The following is a 12,451-nucleotide window of genomic DNA, read 5'->3' on the forward strand; positions in this document are numbered from 1 at the left end:
GACATATCCTGTGGATATGTCATAAATGTCCTTCATGGGAAGACCCTTATAAATGCTGCGATCGCTATTGACCACGGCATTTAACTATTTAAATGGCCAGGAACAGCACCATCACTGTTCCTGGCCATTAGAGCAGTGTGTCAGCTGTAAAACACAGCTGACACCGGCAGTGTATGGAGCAGGCTCAGCACATGAGCCTGCTCCAAACATCCCCTCCCCGCACCATGATGTGCCGGCACATCATGGGAAGGGGTTAAGTAAGAAGCGGTCCGGGTGCCCGGCGCTGCCGGGTCCCTTGACTGCCGACTATAAGACGCAGGGACTTTTTAGCAAGATTTAGTCTTGCTAAAAACTGTATAAATACGGTATATATACTCCCAAGTCTGGCGGTTGTAATAACACTTCTATTCTCATTCAGCTAATAATGTATCCAATGTATTTTATAAACGTAAACTGACATTTTCTAACAAACAGCTCCCTACAATTAGGCCTCATTCACATGGTCGTATTGGTTTTGCGGTCCGCAAAACCACGAGTCCGTTGTGGTCCGTCAGAACGCAAAAACCCTTGCTGTGCATTCGTGTGTCATCTGGATACTGCACTGTTGTTTTCGGTAAAACCACTGGCACCCTGACCGACAGCCGAGGGAACCCAGCAAAGCCAATGGGTTCTGTCGGCCGCCGGTGGTGTCTGTATTGCAATGGAACCATGGCGACCAGCATTCTCTTGTTCTGCTGCTCTGACGGAGCAGAACTATGGAATACCCCGACGCTGATGTGAAGAGGGCCTTAATATGAAAATTTGCAGTAAATATCTTCTATTTATGTCAGCGATGAAAACAATATTAAGAAGTGCTAAGGAACTGGTATATCCAAGAGAACAGCTATAGGCCTGTTTCTCACAAACATAATATGGTCTTAATATTTCAGATAGGCCTAAAATAGATCCCTATTATGCTGTTAGGTCGGATAATTAGGACGACATTCGGGACGGGATTTGCTGCCATAAAGTCAGGATCAAACACACAATTTTGATGCAGTTTTCTTGGAAGTTTTTTGAGCCAAACACAAAAGTGGAGACAAAAGAAAGAAGATGCATTAGTCTTTTCTTTTTACCTTTCCTTACGTTTGAATCCACTTCTGGGTTTGGCTCAAAAAACTGAGCCGAAAACTGCATCAAAACTGTGTGTGTGATCCTGGTCTAGTGACATTTTTAACATGCATTTTTAGCAGCGTTTTTTAAGGTGTGTTATTTTGTACAAGCCTTTCTCCAGGTGCTTTTAAAGTTGTATTAATAAGCATGTGGGGAAAATGGCAAAAAAAAAAATATTCTTTCAGCATGTCGTGTTTTTGCCCAAAACAAAAAGCTGCTGTCCCCAAAACGACAAAAATAAAAACATTGTGTGTAAACATTCTCATAATTTCTTATAGAACCCCTAGCAAACATCTGGCCGTAGCGTTACAGCCCACCCCACAAAAAAATAAAAAAATTGTGGAAAAAAAATTTCTAGTCGCATTAGCTAACTGACTCCGAGGATTTATCCGGCCCTTTGATACCCTTTCCAATATTGTAATGTCTATGGTTATATGCTAGGCAGGTATTGCTTGTATTTATAAATGACAGTTGGTCTCATTCTGAAATATGTAAGGCCCCATGCACACGACCGTATATTTCATCTGTAATTACGGACCGTAATTACGGACCTATTCATTTCTATTGGCCACGGACACTTTTCAGTATTTTTGCTGATAGTTGTGTCCATGCTGAAAAAATTATAGAACCTGTCCTATTCTTGTCCGTAATTACAGCATGGAATCTCCCATAAAAGCTTATGGGCACTTCCGTAAATACGAATGGCTACGGGTGTGATTCCGTAAACCGTCCGTATTTCTGGAAGCGTTACTATGCAACATGTTGGTGACGTCATTTGTAGCCTCCCTCTTTTTTTTACGGATCCCTATATACGGATCAAATGTGTATGCAATACGGACCGTATTTACGGAAAATACGGTCGTGTGCATGGGGTCGTCTATGGATCTGCATGGGGCCTTAGACTTTATATTTCAGTACTTCATTTTATGACATTATCTCACTATAATATCATCTTATCGCTGGCTTTACACAAAGTGTGTGGCGTCTTTTTAGGCTACAACATTGCGCCCAGATGTTAGTTGAAAGTGTACAGTAAAATATAAACATCTCTACCAACTTACAGTAGGTTTCGGTTTGGGGATTTTTAGTGGCATTCTTTACGCATTTTTTCTTCATAGGGTTCTTAATATAACTTATATCGTGATTAAAATAATGCCACTTACACATGTAAAAAACACCATAAAAAAGCAGGTGTTTTTACATACGCTTTAAAATGCAAAACAAAAACCATGTCAGAACCCGGCCGATACTATTATAGGGATAGCAGTGTATTTCAGTGCTTATGCTGTTAAAGGGAACCTGTCATATAGAGCATGGTGTCCTATCTGCACGCAGCATGTACCAGAGCGGGAGGAGCTGTGCAGACTGCTATATAGTTTTATGGTAATTTTTTTTTATTTATTTAACTAAATCCCTGCTCTTTTACTTTTATTCTTAGGAGTCCAGTGTGCATACGGAGAGCTGTCAATCACTCAGTAGAACCACCCACTGGACTCCTAAACTCACAATAAGCAGAGGTTTATATCAATAAATTACAAGTTATACTGCATCTTTTCCCACAAAACTAAATATCAATCTCCTCGCTCCTCCTGCTTTATAACATGCTGCCTGCAGATTGGACAGCATTTTCAATGTGACAAGTTCGCATTAAAGCATTAATCCTCCTTTAGACACAGAAGTAGACAGGGACTACCTCCAGATCTGGGACTAGCGACTTTACCATTCCCAGCACAATGATGTCACATAATGTGAGACGCTGAGCAGATGGACTGACTGAGTGTGAAATGCTGTCAGTAGTGTCTAACGTAAAGGGTTTTCAGATCTAAGACATGTATCTCATATCCACGGTATATGCCATAAATGTCTGATAGATGCGTGTCCCAGCTCTTCCCGCACCTATCCCTAGATTGGGGTCACATGTGCACCTCTCTCTCCATTGATTCCTATGGGAGTTAAGGAAACAGCCGAGCACGTTCAATGGCAGCATCATTTCAGGATTTCACCGCAATGCTGGGTGTATGGGACCTATAGGAGACCCCGTGCAGCCAGACAATTGACCACTGCGTAATTGCCCATTGCACAGTAAGCTCCTAAATATGATTAATGCATTAAATGAGCAAAAAGTAGTTATTGGTGTTACTTGTATATATTTATCTAAAAATGTTCAACTTATCAGAAAATTTGATGTTTTGCATTGTATTATATTTACCATATAGCCAAATGTTAAATATTCATGTTAATCGACATTTATGACTGGTAGATGCTGTCTGTAGCGTCCCTCAATAGGATTACTAAACAGGATGTCTGGTGTGTGCTGAAAATGTCTTCCTCTGCAGACCGCCTTATCTGTAATATTTCCAGACATGGTAAACTTCTTTAAACTTGTACTTATCTGCTTATGAATGTTATTAAGAGTTCCCTTGTCTGACTTTTTTAAGGATAGCTAAATGCCATAACCTATAAGGTATTTTATCATCCATCATTTTTATATTCCATGCTCTTTGCATTACAGTCCAAATAATCTTTTCTGCCTTGACGGCTTCATGGCGGTAAGTGTAAATCAAGGAATATTGGCAAGCAAAACAGTTCTTATGTACAGAAAATAGAATTTCTAGGACTAAATTCTGCTATTAATTGGAAATGGGAGTCTTAATACTTTGATTAGGAGTCTGAGCACATTACAGGGAATTGTTTTGGAAGTGGCTTGTCTAATTATTGTGTCTGCAACATTCATCCCTTTCCGAGTCACTCCCATGTGCTGGATAAATGCCTAGAATATTACAGTAATAGCTTCTCCAATTGGTTCCCCTGCTGTCATGCAGATCCTCTCTGGGAAGGCTGACGGTTTTTTTTATTATCAGAACAGAGGCATGTATTATTCCGTCGGTTTATAGGACACTTCCTCATAGGATAGGTGGGGTTAGTCTTTGATCTGAGTTTTATTTTAACCCGCCTTTTCGTCATTATTAACCTTGTATATGTGCTGCTTGTCTTTTAGGTCTACTGCTTATTTGGAAAGTGCCTTTTCCCGAAGTCACTTCTGCCAGTAACTGCTGCAGCGGACTCACATTAAATGCCAAACACCCAAGAGCCTGCCCTGAAGTTTATCTGAAGTTACCTTGTATGTCTGCTGTGTGGTTGCCAATGACTCATTGAGAAATGGACCGAATATTCGCAGCATAGAGGGACTGAAGCTCTGTACAGTGAAGATTGCGGATTCCCTAAAAAGGCCAATATTCTGTTTCTTCTTCGTTAAACTTTAACTGAAGATCGACCAAGTGAGGACGCCTATTCCATACAGGACCGCCATTAGACTGGAAGTACTTTATGGAAAGCACCTATCAGCTTTACATTAATCCAACCGTGATATTTCCATCTCAGAAATCTCAGAGTATGTTGTCTATTCGGCAAAATTTGTTTCAGTAGTGCAACTCGATTGATGACTGACTCAATGCTGATTCATTGGCTTTTCTCATGCAGCTTTGTGTGATTTGGACTCCATTCAACAGTTCAGTCCATCTAAAGCAATTATATTTTTATTTTACTGAAGCTTGCTGAGGAAGGTTACAGACTCCAGCTGACTAAAGCTTGAAAGTCACCAGACAGACTTCAGCTTCCTTTCCGTTTCTCCAGCATGGCTTTGAATGTAGCTCCGGTAAGAGACACTAAATGGCTGACCCTTGAAGTGTGCAGGCAGTTCCAGAGGGGGACATGTTCAAGATCCGATGAGGAATGCAAATTTGCACATCCACCTAAAAGTTGTCAGGTTGAAAATGGACGCGTTATTGCATGCTTTGATTCCCTAAAGGTAAGGGATTATTCGACTAAAGTAAACCGTAATATGTATGTAGATGACTCCATTGGCATTGTCAGAATCACTTGATATAATGTGCATTTGTGATGGTTGTTCTACTGATTTCTATTTTTAAAGATCCTTAAAGGGTTTTTCCCACTATAATAAGTGATGGCATATGACTAGGACGACTGCTGGACCCCCATCGAACCTCACAATGAAGGAGGGGCAGCAGCGCTAGTAAAGCACTGCTACTTCTTTACAATGACACTCCTAGCCACCCACTGTGAACTACAACACACAATACACTTATATTGAACATTGAATGCCTAAAATTTGAGGTCATGTTAAAATTGTCCTGCATTTATACATTGAGGTACATAATGAAACCATTTGTTAACCTTTGAACACAATTTTACAGCTAACATATAGAATTCAACTACATACAAAATTGAGTAATATTGACGTTGCTTTAATAAAACGTTGCTTTACTTGTCTTCTTCTGATTCTTTGTTGTAACTTGTATTATAGTCCAGAGCTGCATTCACAGTTATGAAAGCTTTAGTGCTAAAATTTCCCTGCATCCCTTGCCTGGTCAATGTCTGCACTGAGCTTTCCCTGGTGAATTTCATTCTGGAAAGGTTTATTAGACATGCAGGGGAACACACAGACGGAATGGACACAGCACCGCGTCAACGTCGCTGGTTCACCGGAGAGCAGGGGGAGTGTCTCAGACTACCTAAGCATGCTGTTGTGTATAGGGTAGTCTGAGACTGTGGCGGCCATTTTGCGGACAGGTAAACAGGGCTTCAGAATGGAGGCAGCATCTTTTTTTTTTTTTTTTTTTGAACAAAGGTTTTTATTGGGTTTCATAGACATATCAACAAAATAAAAAGAGAATACATAAACATTTCGTTTCTTATGTTATTACATGTTATACATTGATTTCCATCAATAATTTTTCTGTTTGTAGATTACATAGCAGAAGTTATACTCTATAGTGTATTGTCATCTTTTGAAATCTGCTATTGCTTCCTGTGATCCTAGCTCTATGACTATTCTGTGGCAATCCTTGGGTATGGACGAATTAGCTGAACCATTTTACAACATAGAAAAGAAAAAACAAAACACAAATAAAATAAAACTTTGCTCCCATATTCGTAATCTGGCATAAATAGTCTGTTTAGTATTGTACACTGCTGTCATGTAGTGTCCATGGTTTCCATTTCTCTTCCATTCCCTTCCCAAATACACTGAATGAAAGTGACTTTTCACTATTATATGTGTTGTTAAGAAGGGCAACTACTTCGGATATATGTGGAGTTGTCTGGGTCTTCCAATATCTCGTAAGGACTAGTTTGGCTAATAGCAATATATGGCCTATTAAGGCTCTCTGGCTAGGGGGGATGATGTGTATGTTCAGGAATAGTAATGCTAGTGCGGGCGAGGGTATCAGCTCAGTTTTCATCACTTCTGAGATAAGATCAAAGATCTTGACCCAATAGGCCTCAATTTGAGGGCATGACCATAGCGTATGCAGCAGAGAGCCCACTTGTCCGCATCCTCGCCAACACAAAGCTGTAGTGTTGGGGAAAATTTTACAGAGTTTGTCTGGAGTATAGTACCACCTTAGAAGAGTTTTCATGGCAGCTTCATAGTGTGAGGTACATTTAAAATTTTCAACCATATACTTCGTTTCTTTGCACCAGGTTGTTTCAGGAAATGATTGCCTTAGCTCTTGTTCCCATGCTAATATGCCTGATGACTTGACAAAGTCTGACTTTTCTCCAATCAGATCATAAATGGGCCTCAGTGTTTTAAATGTTACGGACGGTATTTGAAATATTGAAATAATATCCCAGTCTAGGTTAATAGGTGAAGACTGCAGGCTGTCTAAGAAATGTTTAACTCTCAGGTACGTAAAGCATTCTGTCTTAGGAATATTAAATGTATTGGATAGGTCAGGAAAGGTTAATAGTTGTTCTTTATCATATAATTGTGATACCCATTTGAGATTCCCCTGTTTCCATCTATGGAGATCAAGATCTCTCACTGTAAGCTCTAGGGCCTCCAATGGAGCTAATGTTATTAGAGTGGAAACTCGGTTATTTGAGGAAGCGTGAAACTGGCACCATATATCTAATGAATTGCGTATAATAGGGTGTAGAGTCTTCGGAGGCAACCTTCCACATGAAGAACTAATTAACAGTGCTTTCAAGTTATGTTTGGGAGTGAGAGCTGCCTCAATATCGACCCAATTTTTCTCCACATTCATTGCCCACCAATACCATAGATTGTAGACTTTTAAAGAAGGTGTTTGGGAGTTTTACTGGAATGGTTTTATAGATGTACAGCAGTTTTGGAAGGGACATCATTTTGAATGCCGCAATCCGACCAATCCATGAAATCTCCTGTGCCTTATAAACTTTCAGTTCCACCTCAAGAGCTTGTAGGAGCGGCAGGTAATTCTGTTTATAAATTAGTGATATGGATCTTGTAATTGTGGTACCCAAGTATTTGATACCCGTCTCTTGCCAATCCAGGGGGAATATTTTCTTAAGTAGAGCTAGATCAGTGTCTGGAAGTTTAATCGGGAGGGCTTGTGATTTTTTCTCGTTTACTTTATAATTTCATAATTCTCCATACCTTCGTATGGTCACAAAAGCTGTTTCCAACGATCTTCTTGGGTCAGTGATAGATAGGAGTATGTCATCTGCGTATAATGAGATTAGATGAGACTTTCCCCCTATTTTAATGCCTTGTATGTCTATGTTATTTCGAAGGGCCTGGGCTAAAGGTTCTATGGACAGAACAAAGATCAGGGGCGACAAAGGACAACCCTGTCTTGTGCCATTTTTAATGGAAAAAATGTCTGACAACACCCCATTAGTAGATACTCTGGCAGATGGTGTTGTGTATAAATTTAGAATTGCTGAAATAATGTTACCTGTAAATCCCATTTTACCCAGTACCTCAAAAACAAATCTCCAGTTTATGCGATCGAACGCCTTTTCGGCATCTAGCGTGACCAAGACTGCCGGAATGTTATTTCTGTCTGCATAGTCTACCAGATTAATTACCCTTCTAGTGTTGTCATAGGCTTGTCTTTGTCTCACAAAGCCCACCTGGTCTGTATGGATTAGAGTTGGGAGAATAGGTGCTAATCTAGTCGCTAGGAGTTTCGCATATATTTTCAAATCTGAATTCAATAGGGAGATAGGTCTAAAATTTTGTGGAGTGTCCGGGGTTTTGTCTGGTTTTGGGATGGTGATGATTAGTGCCGATAGCATTTCCGGTGGAAAGGGAACCCCCTGCATAGCTCTTTGGAATATTTTGGTTAGATGAGGGAGCAGACTCTCATTATAGAGTTTAAAGTAGTCATTTGAGAGGCCATCTGGTCCAGGCGCTTTCCCGTTTGGTAGGGAGGTGACAATGTCAGCTACCTCTTGATTTGAGATAGGCTTGTTAAGATTTTCTAGTTGCTCACAAGTAAGAGAAGGTAAGGAGACCCGCTCCATGAATGCGGCAAAGAGAGTCTGAAAATTCTGAGTGGAAGAGGAGTTGTCTTTAAGATTGTATAGGTCTGCGTAATCTTTAAACTGATTTGCTATCTCACGAGGGTCTATTATTTTTGCGGATGATACTGGATCTTTCAAAAAAGGGATTCATATCTTTGCTATATTGCAGTTTAAGCCTGTTAGCTAAGAGCTTACCCGCTTTGTTGTTTTGGGAATAAAATGTGGCTTTGTTTTTTTTTTAATGCTTTCTCGTAGTCGAGTATCATAAGGCCTTTCAGTCGGTTTCTAAGCTCGGTCAGAGCCAAGGATTGGGTTTGGGTAGGTTTATTTTTGTTTAGGACTTCCAAAGCCTGAATCTCTTCCAGTGTCTCAGATATTCTTTTTTCCCTTTGTTTTCTATCCCTGTGACCTATTCTAATCAGAACCCCTCTTATAACCGCTTTATGTGCGTTCCACATAATATAAGGATCCTCTACCGATGTCGCGTTAAAATGGAAATATTCGTTCAACTCCCTCTCAATCTCGTTCTTATAAATAGAATGTCCTAATATGTATGTATTGTTCCTCCAAAGTCTATTAGTGTCCCCATTGAATTGCTCTTCAATGGTGAGAGTAATAGCCCCATGATCCGACCATTTAATAATTTCTATTGTGGACGCTTTTGCTTGGAAGAGGAGGTGTCTGTCCACCAGAAACATGTCAATGCGGGAATACGAGCGATGGACATTAGAGAAGAAAGTGTAGTCTCTCTCTGCCCCATGCTGAGCTCTCCAGACGTCGTACCACTCCTCTTTGTGAATGAAAGCGGAGATATTAGCAGAACGTGACCTGCTCACGTTAGTTGTATCTAGATGTTCATCTATAATATTATTAAAATCCCCGCAGATTAATAGCTTTCCTTGTTTTACCTTAGCTAAAATCCTAGATATTTTATGTAGGAACCTTCCTGAACCCTTATTCGGGGCGTAAAGGTTTACTATAGTGTATTTAACATTGTTCAGAGAGCAGACTAAAATTAGAAATCTCCCCTTGGTGTCAACCGTTTCTGAGACCTTCTGGAACGCCACAGAATTTCGGATAGCAATCATCACTCCCCTTCTCTTACGTGTGTCATGGGCCTGGTATATGTTGGGAAATAGCCGGTGTTTTAATCTATGGGAATCCTTTTCAATAATGTGTGTTTCTTGGGCACATATCACATCAGATTTTAGGGCCAGCGCTTCTTTCCAGATGAATGTGCGTTTCTGCGGACAATTCAGTCCTTTTACATTAAGCGAAGTAAAGTGTATTACCATAATGACTTCTTATGATATAAGATCAGTACACCAGTTATACATTGTGTGAGCACATAACCTGGGAGCAAACAAGAACATATTGAGGAACAAAAAAACAGATATTCATCAAACATTAAACATGCATTTTCCGTAAGAAATTTGCATATGTGTAAATTATCCAACACCATTGTGTTGGTTTACCAGTGGGGTGAAAGTCTGGTCTGAGGCCGACTTAAATCCAAGCTCAATCATCCGGAGCACGTCCATATGCTTAGCCTTTAGAGTCTCGGTTTTTTCCTCGAGGAAGCCATCTTCCATTCCTTTTGTAGGTGTTGGGGTTGCATTCCTTCCCGGTGTTGTATATCAACTTGTAAATTCCATTTGCTCAGCAGTTGCTTCCCTTCTTCCACCGACTTAATCACATGTGTGGTGCCATCCCTGTTAATAAGAATCTTCACAGGAAAGCCCCATCTATACAGTATCTTCGCATTCCTCAATGCTAGCGTTATCGGAGTAAGCAATCTGCGCTGTTTTAAAGTGGCTGCTGAGAGGTCTGTAAATAAATTCACCATGTGGAACGGGTCTGGTAGCACTTTGCATCTGCGTGCCCCTTCCATTAGTTGTTCCTTAATGTGAAAGAAATGGAGTCTCGCAATAACATCCCTCGGAATATTTTCTGCTAGGTGTTTTGGCTTCGGGAGCCTGTGGGCTCTGTCAATAGTTAGATCAGTGGAATTACAGGAGGGGATGAGAGACTTGATGAGCTCTTTGAGATATTATGATAAGTCCCCTTGCGATACCGATTCCGGGATCCCCCTGAATTTCACATTGTTTCGGCGGGATCTGTCCTCAATATCGGCCATTTTCGCCTTGAGATCCTCAAAATCGTCGGCCAGCGCATTGTGTGCATCAATGACGCGGTTATGTGAGGAGGCATAGTCTCCCATCTTTGTTTCAATGTGCTGTACCCGATCTTCCAGATCTCGAACTGAGGTCTGCAGCGGTAATAGTAATTGAGTGAATCCCGCCTGTATGGAGTTTCTGAGGATAAGAAGCATTTCTTTCAGTGTGTGCGCTGATGCCGGGGAGTCAGAAGTATGTACATTGTCAAACAAATCATTGTCCACGTCATGTATGTTAGTCGCATAGTCTGAGGGATGCACCTCACTCACCCCAGTATTCATAACTGATATCCCCTGCTCGGTCTGGGTAGTAGGGCTGCCAGAGGTCGAATCTGTCGCTGTTCCCATGCGTTCTGAGGGGGAGTCCGCCATCTTGGTCTCTCTGTTTCTCTCTGACCCATCGGCGTGTTCTGGGGATTTTTTATATGAGACCCATTTGATCTCTCACTCTCAGAATCCATCTGAGCCTTCTCTGGTTCCGGCGGGTTCCCTCCAAAGTCCTCTCTCAATCCATGTGACCGGGGTTCGGAGCTCGCCTCCCCGCCGTCTCTGCTGCGGTCTCGCTCAAAGTAAGCTTCCAGGCTGCTTCCCGTCGCCTTCAGTGATTTCTTTCCCCTCACCATGTTGCAGGTAGGTGGGTGAAATAGATTGACCCGATGGTACAAGAAGTTTTAGGGCTGTAGGTCGCTGTTTGTCGCTTTTGTGCCGGAGCTCGGTGATTATGCTGCCATCTCCGTCAGCTGCCAAACCACGCCCCGGAGGCAGCATCTTTTAACAAAAGAGCACCATTGGCTATGTACAGTCAAATGTTTTTCTTTGGACTGGAGGGTCGCTTTATATAAACTTAAAATAAAGTGAACACATTCTATGGTGCACAGACTGTCCCAAGATTATATGGAATTGGTTTGGCCGAGCCGATTATACAGTTAAGCCACTTTTGAGTCATTGTGAAAAGAGGGGGAATACGTATATTTCATATATTTAACACACAATAGTACACTATATTATTTATTATTGTTTAAAATTAAATTAATTTGCAACATTTAGTTTCTTTATTCATGCTATTCCGAGGCGTAACTTGAAGCTCCGGGGTCCCCAATGCAAAATCTATAACAGGGCCCCCACCTACCTTATATCATTCATAATACTGGTGTCTTCCTATGTGACTGAGGAGCATTTGAGCCCCCCGCCGCCCCCACAGGCTTCATGGCCCAGGTATGACTGCTACCTCTGCACCCCCTGTAGCTACACCCCTGATGTTATTCTAGCTCTATGCTGCTCTATGAATGACCAGTCATATAATGGACCTCCTCTCGTAGACTGCGCAGCTGACTTTGCAAAACGACTGTAAGTAAGCTTGTGAAAACGTTTCAGTAACTAACTATGTGTCCGATTTGTTATACTTGAATGTGCGCTTGAAGTATAATCATATCTTTGTTGTACATATTATGAGGCTATGCCACTCCCTAATGTGCCCAGACAAGCCCTTGTTTCCACAGAACTATCCCCGATTACTTCCTGCATCTGAATATCAGGACTGTGGTTTACCGGATCTATTTATTTCTGCCGGTCTATCAAAGAAGATATTATTTTTATTTATTTTTTTACAATATTTATAACTAGGTAAATTGGCCTAGAAATACCTACAATATGTAACATACCCTGAGATTATTTGCTGTGACTGTGTTTATGTTGTTGGAAACACAGGGCAGTTTGCGTTGGCTTTTCCTTATCATACAGTATGACTTTTCCTGTGAGAAGAGAAGCAGCTGTTAGAGAAAGTTAAATGACAATTACTGGTAAGATATGAAG

General features: G+C 41.1%; 1 protein-coding gene across 10 annotated transcripts in view; it reads left to right on the top strand.

Moving 5' to 3' along the window:
* The window catches only part of MBNL2 (muscleblind like splicing regulator 2), a 148,157-nt gene that overhangs the window by 72,302 nt on the left and 63,404 nt on the right, over window positions 1-12,451 (top strand). For 9 of the 10 annotated variants that reach the window (XM_075852396.1, XM_075852399.1, XM_075852402.1 and 6 more), the window contains exon 2: window positions 4,151-4,960. In XM_075852396.1, coding sequence (XP_075708511.1) covers window positions 4,787-4,960 — 174 coding nt within the window. In that variant the 5' untranslated portion in view covers window positions 4,151-4,786. Of the gene's footprint in view, window positions 1-3,979; window positions 4,067-4,150; window positions 4,961-12,451 lie in introns of those variants that run through there. The other variant, XM_075852398.1, reaches the window with a different exon arrangement.

Source organism: Rhinoderma darwinii, chromosome 2 (assembly GCF_050947455.1).
Source record: "Rhinoderma darwinii isolate aRhiDar2 chromosome 2, aRhiDar2.hap1, whole genome shotgun sequence".
Classification (NCBI taxonomy): Eukaryota; Metazoa; Chordata; class Amphibia; order Anura; family Rhinodermatidae; genus Rhinoderma; species Rhinoderma darwinii.